The sequence below is a fragment of the Phascolarctos cinereus genome, unplaced genomic scaffold (genome assembly GCF_003287225.1).
Source record: "Phascolarctos cinereus isolate Bilbo 61053 unplaced genomic scaffold, phaCin_HiC Scaffold_9;HRSCAF=440, whole genome shotgun sequence".
Lineage (NCBI taxonomy): Eukaryota > Metazoa > Chordata > Mammalia > Diprotodontia > Phascolarctidae > Phascolarctos > Phascolarctos cinereus.
The window spans coordinates 149333407-149349678 of NW_027556402.1; the positions used below are offsets into that span (position 1 = coordinate 149333407).

At 41.2% G+C, this 16272-nt stretch overlaps 1 protein-coding gene across 1 annotated transcript in view; it reads left to right on the top strand.

The window, feature by feature from the left end:
- Nucleotides 1-4014: 4014 nt before the first annotated feature.
- The window catches only part of CORIN (corin, serine peptidase), a 209798-nt gene continuing 197540 nt past the window's right edge, over nucleotides 4015-16272 (top strand). The window contains 1 exon segment of the mRNA XM_078148375.1: nucleotides 4015-4238. Within this exon segment, the coding sequence (XP_078004501.1) occupies nucleotides 4164-4238 (75 nt within the window). The 5' untranslated portion in view covers nucleotides 4015-4163.

The following is a 16272-nucleotide window of genomic DNA, read 5'->3' on the forward strand; positions in this document are numbered from 1 at the left end:
TGTGATCCTCTCTATTCCTTTTTTGGTCATGAACTTTTCTCCTAACCATCTATCTGACAAGTAATTTTCTCCATGTTTCTCTAATCTATTTATTATGTGACCTTTTATATCTAGGACACATACTCATTTGGAGCTTATCTTGGTATGATGTGTGAAGTATTGGTCTAAATCTAATTTCTCCCATGTGGCTATCCAATTTTCCTGGCATTTTTTTTTGTCAAATAATGAATCCTTATCCAATAATTAGGGTCTTTGTATTTATCAAGTACTAAGGTAAAAGATACATTTGCTTCTGTATGTTGTATACCTAATGTGTTCCAATGATCAATCTCTATTTTTAACCAGCACCAAATTATTTGTTTCAAAATAATTATTGCTTTGTAGTATAGTTTGAGATCTCACTGCTAGGCCCCTTTTGTTCCCATTGCCTTTCATTATTTCTCTTGAAATTCTTGACCTTTATTTCCTCTATATGAATTTTGTCATTATTTTTCTAGTTCTAGAAAGTAAACCTTTAGCAGTATGATTGATATGAAATTGAATAATCAAATTAGGTAGTATTGCCACTTTTATTATATTGTCTTGTCCTTCCAAAGAGCAATTGACATTTTCTTGATTATTTAGGTCTGTTTTTATTTCTATAAATAGTTACTTGTAGTTGTATTTATATAGTTCTTGCACATATTTTAGAAGGTAGACCTAACGATTTTATTTATTATGAAATAATTTAAAAGAGATTTCCTATTTTTATTTCTTGTTGGATTTTACTGGTACTATTTAGACATGCTGATTATTTTTGTGGTGCTGCTGGCTTCTGAATTTTCTTCTTTCTTGGTACACCATCCAGGGCCTTCCTATCTGGGAATACCACTCTTGTGCAGGTCCCCTTTTCAGTCCACCCTGGACCTATAACTTAGAACTGCCCTGTGAAGAGCTCAGATGAAAAGTAGAGTGATTCATCATCATCACCATTATGCTTCATAGGTAATGTCTTGAGGACCACCTGGAGAAAGAAAGGACAGTGAGGCCCTGGAGTTCTGGAGTTATGCCTTGGCCATATGTATTCCCTGCATAATATGTACCTCACTACAACTGTACTTTAAATCTGTGTTTACCCTTTCCCCCACCTCAGAGTCTGGAAGTGGTGGGAAGGAATTCTTCTCGTGTTGGAGGAAATCCTTTATCATTATTGTTCTTGCTATACCATTTGTTAAAGTAAATAGCTTTGCTAAGGAGCTGAGTCCACTGGCTGATTCTTAAGGAGAAGCATGCTGATAGGGGCTCATGAGCTAGTTTTAGGAAAATAGTTACTTAAAAGAATACCCCCCTACAACTCTGAAAGCAGTAGATTCCTCCAGGGACCCAACCTGCCAGAGCCAGTGTACAGTGGCTGAGCAGAGTACAGGCAGGAGTGTTTTAGAACCAGCTTGAATTGACTTGGTAAACACTACAAATTAGGACTTGATCCATTGTTTTGTTGACTATGTAGACTTAAGAATGTGATGTAGAATATGTTAATAATGCAGATTAAGATTAAAATAGAATTGTAAGTATGCATATTTTTTGAGACCTAGTTGTGAAACATTTGCCAGCACCCTAATGGGTAGGGGGGAGCAAGGGAACATGGATTACATTAAATTTGTCTTTTCCCTTGTCTAAATCATTTGTATGTGTTCCCCTCCTTTTTTTTTGTGAGGCGATTGGGGTTAAGTGACTTGCCAAGAGTCACACAGCTAGTAGGTGTTATGTGTCTGAGGCTGGATTTGAACTCAGGTCCTCCTGCATCCAAGGCCGGTGTTTGATCCACTGCACCACCTAGCTGCCCCTTTTTTCCCCAATCTCAAGAGACACCTGATACCACTAAGAGTCAGGAAATTTGAGTTTTGATCCCCTCTTTATGTGACCTTTTTCATTTCACTTTTCCCAGCTTTATCTCCCTCATTTGTAAAATGAGAGGGTCCTTACTAGGATGATCTCGAAGGTGCCTCCCAGCACTAATTTCCTATGTTTCAATGCATTTTACTGAGTGAAGTTAAGGATTTTTTAAATTTAAATTTTAAGATAACTACTAGGGACTAATGCTCAGAAGAAGGTTGTATTGTTTTTCATTTTTGTTGTTTTGAAGACAGCTGATGAAAGCTTACTTTGACAAGTCTCTTCCAACGTTAATTATTCAGAGTGTAAACTGTCTATTTTATACCTCTTCTTCAACAAAAACTACAAAACATTTAAGAATGCTGGCCTCAGTTTACTTTAAGATTATTTCAGGGCTTTCTTAACCACCTCCACCAGAGGGCAGAAAGTGGAAGACAGAGAAGGTGAAAAAAACATACAGAAAGCCTCAGCAATTGTAAATTCATTGAATTCATAGGAACATATGTATATATATGTGTGTATATATACACACATATATATACATACATATATATGACTGAAAGGGTCCTTAGAGACCATTTAGCACCACCCAGTCTAACAGATTAGGATACTGAGGTTAACTAATTTGCCAAAGGCCATACAAACAACTGAGCTGGCATGCCAATGAGTTGTAGCCTCCTACCACCATGCATCTCCCCAGTTTGTGCTTTTGTATTGGCTGTCCCCATGCTTGGAAAGCTCTCCTTGAGCCTCTCAGAATCCCTATTATCATTTGAGGTTCAGCTTATGCACCACCTTATAAATGATGCCCCCCAATTATCATATGACTATTTTATAATAATAATAGCTAGCACTTAGATAGTACTTTGGGTTTGCAAAGTATTCATTTTATCCCCACAACAACCCTGGGAGGCAGGCACTATATCAATTAAGGGACTTGTCCATAGTCACACAACTCATTTGTATCTGAGGTCAAATTTGAACTCAGGTCTTCCTGACTCCATTTCTAGCACTCCATTCACTTTGCCACCTATGTGATGAACAATTTTTCTCAGCCTCATGACATTTAAGCTCCTTTTGTTTTCGAATTGCACCTGCCTAGTCCAGTGCCTGGCCTATCGTTGGCATACTTAATAAATGCATGTTGTTTTAGGTTTTTTTTTTTTAGCACCTTTTGTATTTTGGTGGCATTGGTTTTGTAGAAAACAGCTCTGTCTCCTTTCTCATTATTCCCTAAAACCGATTCATGACCACATCTTGAAATCTTCAATACTATCAGAATGTCAAGGAAAACAGTCATTTAATGTGACTGAAATAGTTACACACATAGACTTATGTGGCCACATCGTGAGATGTGCTGAGAAGCTGAACTCCGGATGTTCTTAGGTTAGGAAGAATATGAGTTTGGTGAATCTGCAGCTTCACCAAATTTGGGGATTAAGGGGAATTGGAAAGGATACTTTTCGAGAAGTTAACTACATCACCTCAAAACCTTCTTTTTACAAGTTGAGAGCAGTCCGACTGGGATTTTTACAGTAGTAACCAGGATCTAGGCAGAACCACTGAAAAAGATGGGTTAGACTAGGTGGTTGCCTTATTACAAAGCTGAAGCTGCCTACACCTTATGCTAATTATGCCCTAAAGCACAGCATCGTATTAATTCGTCTTTGGATTGAAAATGCTCTGCTTCTAATTGCCCCTGTTATTGCTGGTACCTGCCGTTACTTGGCTGACTTGCGTAAGCTAGTAAGCTTCGACTAAATCAAGAAGTTCGTGCTCCGGGTGGGAATGGGGGCGGGGGTGCGTTATTGCAAAAAAGGGACAGTTTATAGAGCAGAAAGTAATTCTTCCCTCCACCTACGCGCTACACATTCCGTGTCTTCTCAATCTCAACTTCCACCCCTTCAGCACTGTGATGTTGTCCCTGGGGTTTGCGGAGGTCCTGTGAGTTTGGGGACAACCTCTCAGACTTCTTTCTGCCCATGGAGAACACTATCTTTATAAAGAAGTAGAAGAGGTGGGGAGTTCGAGAACTGTTCTTTTAGTCATTATAGGTGGAGCTCAAAGTGGGAGGAGAAAGAGGAGGGCGATATCTTAGATTGGAGGGGGGAATCAGACAAAATGAGCAGCCTCCTCCCCCCCCCCGGTCCCGGCTGCTCAGCACGTGCCTTTTTGAAGGCGATAGATAAGGGGTGGTGGTAGGTCTGCCTTCTTCCGGTGGCTTGGAGAGGGGTGGAAGAGAGACTGAAGAAAAAGTGAAGAGACGCAGTAGGCGCGCGGGAGGGAACATGTTCTCCATGAAACAGTTCCCTGCCCTACCTCCAGAAGAGCGCTACCGTCAAGTCCTGGCCCAGCCTGAGAGGGTAAGGACCGCTATCCCCCAAATGGCTCTAGCTACCTCCAAGCCAAACACACTGAGAATGGGGCTGCCCAGCCGTCTCCAGGAGATGAGCTCGAAGGGTCATGCGGAGCTAGTTCGGAATCTCCCCGAGTTCCTTAGCATCTCTCTCCTCTTGGCTGGGCACTCTTCTCAAATGGCTGTCTCCCCACTGTCCAGGGTGCCTCTGGGGGGACATAGGCAGGGTTTCATGACGTTTTAGGGAAGGGGATGGGGTCCTTGGGGAGGAAGGCGTCGGGGGATACTTCAGTCCTTACCTTTCACCTTCCAAGGCGGGACTGTCTGGGTCCTGGCTAGCTGAGCGCGGGGGCGGCTGCTTTACTCGTGTTTTTTTTTTTTTTCCCCCGTACCTGGGGCCCAGCAGTCGGCTTTCCACCATTCACCTTATTGGCCTCACTTGCACCTGGTGGGAAACTCATTTCCTTAAGGCTGCACTTCTACTTTGAGCCCTCAGGAGCGCGAGTCTGGAACTGAGGTTCCTCTAGGACTAGACTACCTCTGGGGAGTTTTCACTGTCCCAGATTTACCCAACTCTTCTGTCCCTCTCCCACTGTGGGCAGAACTCAGTCGGTCGCCCTCCCAGATCCTCATCGTCTCTTCAGCGATCTGCCTTTGCCTGGCCAGCCGCTACCAGGGACGCAGGTAAGAAGGTTACCGACGGTCCGGCATCTCCCCCTACTCTTGGAAGCGCATCCTCGCTTCTGCTGGAGGCAAGGGTTTGTCACTGAAGTTCCTGAGCTGCCCCGGGTCACTCCAGGACAGAGCCGCTCTCAGGCCCTGTGAATTTGCGAAGGTTAGGCATCGAACTCTTAGAACTGTGGTTGCGATTAACGTTGGAGTGCAGAGCCAGGGATGCAGAAGAGCGGGGCTGTGGGCAAGGGGAGCGGGTAGGCCGAAGGGAGCATTTTAAACTCTGCAGGCTGCCTGTCGGCGGCGATTCTTTTGCTCGGCTCTCCATTACTGCCCCTTCTTTACCTCCTTTCCCTGCCTCCGACGGTTGCCCAGCTGCAGGCAAAGCTGCGCTCTGGGACCTTTGTGCAGTGCGGCTCGATGACTATATTTGCACTTGTTGCTCAGGGAATGACCGGTTTGGAGAGTCATCTTCCTCACTTTCCCCCCGGCAGCTTGCAATCCTGAGACAATCTTGAGTCGGAGTTGCGAGAGTAGCTGCCAGACTATTTGGAGAACGCTCTCCTTACACGGGAAACTTCTAGGGGGAGAAAACAGTGCAAAGCTCAAGTGGCTTGGGGGAGGAGGAGGAGAAGAAAAGAGAGGGTGGACAGGCGGAGAGAGGAAGGAATCTGGGTTCTCTCTCTTGGCTATTTGGTTGCTCTTACGCAGTAATGCGCAGCTTAGAGCACCAGGGAGCAGAGCGTGGCAAAAAATCCCCAGTAAGCAGTGGAGGGTTCTAAGTCACGATTTTTTTTTTTTAGTGCGTATTTCTGAAGAGCCCAAACCTCAGCTGAGGTCCTGGAATTCAAGGACTTTTCAAACAGTGACTTTAGTTTTTAATCTTGAGGGTCCAGTGTATCGTCGTCACGAGAACTGAGAACTTTTTTCGTGAAGTAGCACAGGATTCTCCAAAATAAGTAGACTACGTTTCTGTTTACTAAATACTCGTATCTGAGCTGTGCAAAGCACTTACTTTTTTTTCCCCCGGAAAGGTAAGGTACTAGTTCTTTGAGAGTTAACAATTTAAATGTCACCAAAGTCATAACGCCAGTCCTGGCTCGATCACCAACTAGTGTGGGCTCATGGAAAGGCAGTTCACCTTTCTCTGCCTCTATTTCTTCATTTGTAAATTGAGAAGGTTGGACTAAATGATTTCAGAGCCCCGTTTCAGCTCCCAAATGCCGCACTCTCTGGTTTGTCCAAATAACAAGAAGGGAAGAAGAGGCTACTTTTGTAATAAAAAATGCCCAGCAAACCAAAATCTGATAATTTCTTAAGTAATAATAATAATAAAAAGCTTGTTGCCACGTAGATTTGTTGTAAAAACTCTGCAAAGATACACCCTGGGAGTACTTTGTCTACACTAATTATCTTGATCTATCTTAGGAAAGTTTGACTGTGAAAACCAGATGAACTTTGAATCTCGGTGAAGTGAATTTTTTTTCTTTTTTTGTTGGTTAAAGACTATCCGGAGAGATTTATTTTTAAAAGCTAAATCCATTATTAAAGTAGAATGGATAGCTCGAGTACACTTAATCTACTATTCATCCTCTCCCCCTCTCCCCCTTCTCTCTAGTTTGCATTTTACAATTGATCGAGTCAGGTTATTATTGCTTTTAGATTGTAACCTCTTTATTTACAAAACTTCAATGACTTGCCTGAGGGCATGGCAGAACTGGGGTTTGAATTCCAGTTTTCCGATTCCAAGACAGTCATCCTTTTCAGTACTCTTAGGGTCACCGGCAAGGGTGGGGAACCTGCCTTGAGGACACACTTGGCCCTCTAGGTCCTCAAGTGCGGCCCTTGACTGAGTCCAAACTTCACAGAACAAATCCTTTTATTGGGGCAGCTAGGTGGTGCAGTGGATAGAGCACGGGCCCTGGAGTCAGGAGGACCCAAGCTCAAATCCGCCCTTAGACGAAAAACTTGACACTAACTGTATGACCCTGGGCAAGTCATTTAACCCTAACTGCCTGAAAAAAAAAGCAAACAAAAAACAAATCCTTTTATAAAGGGGATTTGTGAGATTTGTTCTGTGAAGTTTGGATTCAGTCAAAGGGCTGAACTTGAGAAACTAGAGGGCCACCTTGGCCCTGGTCTCAAATCTTAGATTTAGAACTAGAAGGCCTCCCCTCCATTTTACAGATGGGGAAACTGAGAAACGGAAAAGTAAAGTGATTTGTCCAGGCTCAAGAAGCTAGTGTCTTTGGTGGAATTTGAATCCAGGTCTTCCTGACTCAAAAGCTAGCAGTTTATCTACTACACCATGTTTCCTTCCCCCCCAAAAAAAATACCCAACAAAAAATCCCCAAACAAAGAACAAAATAAAACCAACCCCCCCCCCAAAACCCAACCACCTTCTCTATGTGGAGGAATGAGAATTGGTGTTTGAAATCAGGAACCCCTTTTATGTTAGATGAATTCTGAATTTGCTTGAGAATCTCACCAAGAGCTGACACTTGCTTAAGTCTCTTAAAGACACTTTCTTATCTGTCAAATGTGAGTGCCCCTTCCTGGCCCAGGAATATGTTAAGCATTCTTGAACAAGCACCCTTCGTAGTTTTACTTTGTCAAATGAGGAAAGAAAAGCTAATTTGTAGAGAAAGCTAATTTCTTTTTTTTTTCCAATTTAAAACAAGTTGTTATTAATGTAATTTTAAAAAAGTTTTCCCCAATATTCCTTCCCAGAGAGCAGTCCCATATAAAAAATAATATTTTAAAAGGCAAAAACAGCAAGAAGGGGGAAAAATCAGTGTAACTGATCAATATAGCAGAAAAGGCTAAAAATATATGCAATGTACTGCAGTTGTGGACTTTTCTCCTCTGCAGCACTGTGATGTGGGAGTGTCTGTTCTTATCTCTTTTGAGCCATTCTTGTTCTTGGTATTTTTGCAGCATTCACTTTTTATATCTTTTTCTGATTGTTCTTTCTGTTTATATTGTTGTAATCACTGTGTCTTTTTAAACACTGTTTACTTTGCATCAATTCCTGTAGATCTTTCTATGCTTCTCTGTATTCACAGTTATCATCATGTCTAAATGCACAGTGATATTCTATTATATCAAGTACCACAATTTAGCTATTGTTTCCAATTCTTTGCTCTCACAAAAAGTTATAACTTTTGTTATGCATATTTTGTTGTACATGTCAGTCAACTAGCATTTATTAAACTCTTACTGTGTGTTATGGGAACTTTGTTCTTATCTATGACCTCCTTTGGGTATAAGCCAAGGAGTAGAATCTCTGAGTCAAAAGGTGTGAACACTTTAGTCACTTGATTTGCGTAATTCCAAACTGCTTTCCATTGCAATGGAAAAATGGTACTGATAACCCTGACTCCAGGGTTGGTGCTCTATCCACTGCGCCACCTAGCAGTCCTTTTGGTCATGTAGATTATACATACGTATAGATGTTGTTTCTTTATCTTAGATATAAAATCCTTTTCAGAGATATTTGACACAGATCCCCCTCCCCATTTGATTGCTTACCTTCGTATTCTAAACACATTACTTTTTTTGTGCAGAACCTTTACAGTTTGACGTAATCAAAGTTGCCCATTTTATCTCTTCTAATTGCTTTTATACCTTTTTGGGTTATGAATTCAGGAGGAAGCTAATTTTAACAACACTACACAAAACATACTCCAAGAAAAGTTTTCTTAGCCATCTTAAAAATTAAGCCAACATTCTTACTTTTTTTTTTAAAGAGCCCAGATCAGAGGGAATTGATGGGAGGAAGTTTTAGTTGTCCACAGAATCACAAATGCTGTGTTTAGAATCTATATTAAATTTATGAAACATTGAGGTTTTGTTCAGAACAACATCTCAATCTCAAATCCACACAATCAAAGGAATGTGGTTTTTGCATTAGAAGTTTTATTGCTATTTTGAGGAGAAGCAAGTGTAGCAAGTAAGCTAGCTGTGGCTTGCTCTCCCGGAGTCTGACTGGTTATACCTGCCTCTTAGGGCTGTAGGGTACCTTGAGGAGCTGGAGGGGTGGGGTTCTCTTTTCAATACTGCTGTTGGCTTTAGCAGCCATCTGCTTTGTTCCCTCATTGTTAGGGACCAGTGACTAGTGCCACCGTTCCACTTTTACCAAGACATATTTACTTCAAAGACATAGCAAGTACAAATATATATACATGCTTCCCTCAATACCTGGAAGATATACTTTCCCCTACCCCACTTCAGGCTATAGTGGGGTAGGGTGGGGAGTGGACTCAAAACCAGGCTCAGTTCCTACCTGTCTTACCAAAACCAGATGCAGCATGACAGCTGGGTGATGAGTCATGACTCTCTGACTGTGGGCCTAGGTCTCAACTGTCAGTCTTGGAGGTCCCTGCTTGGTCCTCAGCACATTGAGGCTGTGCTGGCAGCAAACCCGTAGACTCTTAACTCCTGGAACCCTACAATTCACTTTCCCAGCCATCCAAAGCTTCCAAGGTCAGAGACTCCACTGCCTTAACCAAGGACAGAGAAAAACAAACATAGAAGCTAGGCTAAGGACTGAGTGTTTTCCCTTGAGCCAAATGGCCTCAGAATGGAGAAGGCCCCAGGTCTTTCTCCTTACCTATGGCCTCTTTCTGGATGTCATGAGTGAGTTACTTTGATTAAAATCTAAAGAAGCGAAAGAAAATTGATGGGAGATGAAAGCCTTTTACATGCCTCCTCCTCCAATCAACGTCCTTAATTGTGTGCCTAGCCAACCAGTACCAGAATATCTCTATGTTGTCCACATTCTGGCCAAGGTACTTTCAGTAGATGTTGTCATAATTCTTCTGAGAGCATGCTCCCTAACCTCTCCATTTGGAAAGATGCTGTGGCAGGAGTTAATGCACATCCTCCTCTTCTTTCTTCTCCTCCCTCCACTCTCCCCCCCTTCCCCAACTACCCAAGGAATGTGGGAAATAGAAGGAATAATACATTTGGAATCAGAACACTTGGGTTACTTGTTCTACCGCTTATTATCTGTGTGTGACCTTAGGCAAGTCACAACCTCTCTGGGCCTTGATTTCTGCATATACAAAATAAGGAGTTTGTAAACTCTGTATCTTTGGGTCTATGAAATAAAGAAAGACATAGCCTGATGTCATGGATAGAGAGCTGGTCTCAGAGTTGGGTAGATCTGGGACCACTTCCTGACTCTGATATATTGATTGTGACCCTGTCTGTTGATTTAACATCGAGTGCTCCAGGGAAATAGTAACCAGACAGATGCAGTGAAAGTGGCAACCAGCACTGATGGAAGGGTTTTCCTTATTTGGGAGTTCTCTACATCAGTAGATCACAGAACCAGTTTTCATCCTATGAAGTGGAAGAGGAAGAACTGAAAAAGACTGAAAAGAAGAGGAAGAGGTGATGTTAAAGAGAGAAATCCCAGAGACCTACAAAAGCTATTCATGCAAAGATCTGGTCATCATGTGAGCAGTGCGTTCTGGAAAGTATTTACATTTTAGGGTGTTTTAGAGGCCATTTCCATCCCCCATGCTGCTGTGAATACAGTCAGTTTTGACTTAGGAAACAGTCCAGTCACTGACCTAGAGCTATCTTTGGTTTCTCTAAAGCAGTTTTAGCATTACAAAAGTTTTAATATCTATGATGTATTACAGTTATTTGTATGTGTCAATTCATCTACTAGGATGGAAGCATCCTTGAGGATGAAGACAGTTCTTTCATTTTTGTACACATTATAGAGCCTAGAAATATTGCTGTTATAAATGTAGGTTGAATTCAGTATTTATCTTGTACTCATGGACCTTTAGTTTTGAACATGCTGTCAAAAAGGCCTTGGTTTTTCCGTAGTTTACCTGCTTTTATTGTGCTGAGTTCTGTGGGGTAGATGTGGTTAGACTTTGACCAGATCATTTGTGGCAAATTTCTAGAAAATTTTCTAGATCATTAATTTCTTATTAAATGTTTAAAGTCCAGAAATTTGTGGATGAGAAGAGGGTTGGATTTCTTTTTTTCCCCATCACTATGATGTTAAGTTTAATATACATTTTAAACAACTGTACTCAAGTGGCAGCTAGGTGGTGCAGTGGATAGAGTTGCTTGGCATGGAGCCAGGAAGACCTGTCTTCCCAAGTTCAAACGTGACCTCAGATGCTTAACAGTTGCTTAACAGTTGCGTTACCCTGGGCCAGTCACTTAAACCTGTTTGCTTCAGGTTCCCATTTGAAAAGTGAACTGGAGAAGGAAATGACAAACCACTCCAGTATCTTTGCCAAGAAAACCCCAAATGGGGTCAGGAGTAAGACAGGAAGGATGAGGAAAAAGTGACTGAACCAAAGTTCATGTTTTCATATATACTGCACCATTATGTTCTTTTTTTACTGACATGTTCATGTTTCTTGATCATAGGATCACATGACTTCAGATCTAGAGCTGTAAGTACCTCATAAGCTGTCTAGGTCAACTCTCTCATTTTTTGGGGGGGGGAGTAGTATTGCTCTCTTAATTTTTTATAATTTTGAATTTAAACACTGAAGAAAAGAACATTTCTGCATTCACTGTAGAACAGAAACAGCATTGTCTCTGAAACCTTGAATCTCCATTGCTTTTTTTAAGTGCATAATGGAGGGGCAGCTAGGTGGCACAATGGATAGAGCACCAGTCCTGGGGTCAGGAGAACCCAAGTTCAAATTTGGCCTCAGACACTTACTAGCTGTGTGACCCTGAGCAAGTCACTTAACCCCAGTTGCCTTAAAAAAAAATCATTAAAAAGAAAAGGTACGTAATAAATTCTACACATTAAAAACTCTCCTTGTCTGTGTTTCTTTCTGAACTTCCTTCTCTGCATTAGAAATTATTTTAATGATCTTCTTTTTCTTATAACGATGGAATTGCTACCTCTTCCAATTTGAAAATATAAAAATAAGTCAAGTAAAATTAAATACGCATAGTGGATTTTGTTTAAAAAATGTATGTCACTTTTTACACCTGGTATCCATCACCTCTGTCAGGTGGGTAACATGAGTCACCACACGTAGTCATTATACTACCTGGCATTCTTAAGTCTTTCAGAGTTGTTTTTCATAATGGTGTTACTGTCCTTGTATAAATTGTTCTCCTGGTTCTGCTCGTTCCACTCTGCATCAGTTCATATTCACCAGGATTTTTTTTTTAAAAATTGTCTCTTTTGGCATTTTATTAATGGAGAAATAACATTCTATTGTATTAATATACCACAATTTTTCAGCCATTCCCAGTGGCCTAAGGCAACCTAAGCCCCACCTCCCCCTTAGATTCTAGTTTCTTGATTTTCTTTATTCTGCACTCCACCTCTTCTCCTTTCAGGATCAAAAAGTTTGTTGGTCTTAGGAATAAATCCTCTCTAGTATTACACTCTCTCTTGCCACCTTTACCCCTCTGCCACATTTTTTCCCCCCAATTGAGTTTGATGCATCTCTGTACTCAGGGGCTGCAACTATAAGACAGAGTGAATACTTCCCCTGCTTTCTTTCTACGTTTTTCTCTGCCTTTTATTTCCTGTCTTCAAAACCTCAATTTATCCTTAGGATTTAAAAAAATATTAACTACCTCAATAGAGTTGGGTTTTGGGGGGGTGGAATTTGGTTTCTATGAAATTTCTGTCTTAACAATGAAATATGGAATGAATGTTGTGCCTAGTTATTTTTTTAAAAATTAAATTTTTTTGATTCAACCATTTTGGAGAACAATTTGGAACTATGCCCAAAGGGCTATAAAAGTGTGCATACCCTTTGACCCAGCAATAGCACTTCTAGGGCTATATCCCAAAGAGATCATACAAATGGGAAAAGGGCCCACATGTACAAAAATATTCATAGCAGCTCTTTTTGTGGTGGCAAAGAATTGGAAATTGAGAGGATGCCCATCAATTGGGCAAGTTGTGGTATATGAATGTAATGGAATACTATTGTGCTATAAAGAAATGATGAACAGGCTGACTTCAGAAAAACCTGGAAAGACTTGTATGCTCTGATGCTGAGTGAAATGAGCAGAACCAAGAGAACGTTGTACACAATAACAGCCACACTGTGCGATGACTAATATTGATAAAGTTAACCTTTCCCAGCAATACAAGGATCTAAGACTTCTCCAGAAGCCTTGTGATGGAAAATACTATCCACAAAGAAGAAAGAACTATGAAAGTTGAATTGCTATTTTTTTCCCTCTTCTGTTGAGTTTTGTTTCCTCTTTCTGATGGTTCCTCCTATTGGTTTTAATTTTTACTTACAACATCACTAATGTGAAAATAGGTTTAATAGGAATGTAAATGTATAGTCTATATCAGATTGTGTGCCGTCTTGGGGAGGGTGGTGGAGAGGAAGGGGAAAGAAAAATTTTAAACTCAAAAGCATATAGAAGTGATTATTGATAAACCAAAATTAATAAAATTTTTAAAAAATTAAATTTTTTCAATCAATGAAAATTTGCCTTTTCTCAACACTCCTTCTTCCCCCATTCTCACTGAAAAAGAAAAGAAAACAACCCCCCTGTAACAAACATGGTGATTTGGCAGGAGGAGATGAGGTTTTTTTCTTTTTTAACCTTACATTCTTTTTAATTGACTGTTTTAATCTCTCGTTTTGTAGATTGCTTTTTTAACTGCAGTTTTTATGTTCCATGAGTGCTTATTGGATTTTCAACCCTGAATCTGCTTTAGGCTTGGCCTATAATACCTCCGATGCAGCCTATTTTGTCTGAGACTCTTAAGTTGAGGAACAGCAGCTGATCTGCATTGTGGAAGGAGTTTACTCACTCAGAGTTCCCCGCACTGATGAAACCATAGATCTGGTTGAAAAAGGGGGAAGCAGTGGATTATTAAGACAGAGTATTCCAGGGGCAGCTAGGTGGCACAATGGATAGAGCACCGGCCCTGGATTCAGGAGGACCTGAGTTCAAATCCGGCCTCAGACACATAACACTTTCTAGCTGTGTGACCCTGGGCAAGTCACTTAACCCCATTGCCTATCCTTAAAAAAAAAAATTGAAAATTAAAAAAAAAAGACAATATTCCAGGAAAGTTTGGAGTGGTGAGTACTAACAGTTGTGTGGACCAGGGAGGGATGAAGGGAGAAGGTAATAGCTGATTGCATGAAAAATGAGCAATCTGAAAGATGAAGGTGAGGAGGCAGGGATCCATTTCAGACATGGGGTAAAGGTGGTTAAAATGCATAAGGATAGTTGTCATGTCAAGTATGGGGAGCAGCTTATACAATTTGGAGGAATATGGAATTTGGTTGGGAAAGTAGTTTGGACCCAGACAGGGAAAACCTTAAAAGCCAAGCTCTATGGAGTTTGTATTTGATTCTAGAGGCAAAGTGGAGATTTCTGAGCAGAGGAGTAAAATGTCAAGACCTGTAAGTTAAGAAGGTGATGGTGGCAGCTGTATGATGGGTGGATTGTAGAAGACAGACACTGGGGAATGGGAGACCAAGTGAGATAGTCCATTATGGTGGTGACTGCAGCAAGGCAATCCTTTTACACTTCCTAACTGATTCACTATCTTGCTTACACAGCAGGTTTTCCAAACCTTTTCATCTCTCCTAAAATCTGTTTTCGGCATCCCTTTCCCCTTCCCCCCACCAAGTTGAGAATCTTGCCACATATTTCATTGAAAAAATTGAGGCTGCTCACCAAGAGCTCTATTTCCCCCCTCTTAGTAATCTAATTTCACTCAAATGTCTTCTTCTGCTATCTCCTCCTGTTTCTCATAAAGAAGTGACTGCTCTCCATGCAGCCTTGGTCCAATTCTGTCCTATTTTATTGAGCAGATTGGCCCTTTTATCTCTGTTCTCTCACTCATGTTCAATCTCTCCCTGTCTAGGGCATCCTTGGCCTCAGGTCGCTCTGACCATCTCCTGCCTATACTCATACTTACTACTGAGCAACAACAAAAACTGGAGAAAATTATGAAGCCCACGTTCGCTGAGTCCACTACACCTTTGCTTCATAACCTCAACTGAGCCCTCAATGCTACAAGGCAATCTTTTTGCACCTCCATAACTTATTAACTATCCCACTCACCAAAGTAGCTTTTCCAAACCTTTTTCTTCCCGAATCTCTCATAGCTTCCCTGCTTCCCCCCTCAGTTGAGAACCTTGTCTTATATTTTACTAAAAAAAACTGAGGCCATTCAGCAAAAGCTTTCTCTCCTTCCCCTCCTCATCTCCCATCACCTATATGCCTTCTGCCACTGTCTCCTCTTTCACCCCTGTCTCACATAATGGGGTGGTCCTTCTTGTCAAGGACAACCATCTAGATTCACATTCCATCCCGTCTCCAGCAGATTGCCCCACTCCATCATCCCCATTCTCTCACTTATCTTAAATTTCTCCCTGTCTATTGGCTGCTTCTCAACTGCCTATAAATATGCCCATGTTTCCTCTTCAAAAAATTCTTCATTTAATCCATTCTGGCTATCATCTACCTTTTGTAGCTAAACTTAAGAAGGCTATCCACAACAGGTGTCTCTACTTCTTTTCTCACTCAGTTCTTAACTCTCAGCAATCTGGCTTCTGATCTCATCATTCAGCTGAAACAACTCTCTTCTCTCTTCATTTTCATGACACTGATCTCTTTCCTGGTTCTCCTCCTACTTATCTGATCGCTCTTTCTTAGTCTCCTTTGCTGAATCGTCATTTACCTGCTAATAATGGGTATCCCACAAGGTTTTGACCTTGGCTATCTTCTTTTCTGGCCTCCTTGCTGTTCCTCCTACACAACACTCCCATCTCCTGGCTGTATATTTTTACTAGCTATCCTCCATTATTGAAATGTTCTCTCTCATCTACACCTCTTCTTTCAAGTCAAAGCTCTAATTTGACTGTATTCAAGAGATCTTACCTAGTCTAGTTTTTTTTCAATGCTAATGACTTTGTGAGATTTCTTCCAATTTCCTCTATTTATACGTAGTATATACATGGTTATTTGCATACTGTCTCCCCCCATTAGAATGTGAGCTCCTCGAGGGCAGGGCCTATGCTTAGCACAGTGCCTAGGACACAGTAAGGTCTTAATTAAAGTTTGTGACTTGAAATGGTGGTAAGGGCTTGAATGTGAATGGTGGCAATGAATGGAGGAAATGAAATAAATTCAAGAAACATTTTCTAAGCCCCTATTTTTGTTTACGCAAAGCACTGGGAGTACAGAGACAAAGGTGAAACAGTCCTGGCCTCAAGATGCTTACATTCTACAGAGGAGATGCAATATGTATATGAATAAGTATTGCACAAAACAATTGAAGAAGAATAGATTGAGAGAATTAGGGAAGGCTTCCCAGAGGGGCAGCCCTTGAATAGAAACTTGAAGGAATACAAGGAATATTAGAGGCAGAGAAGAGG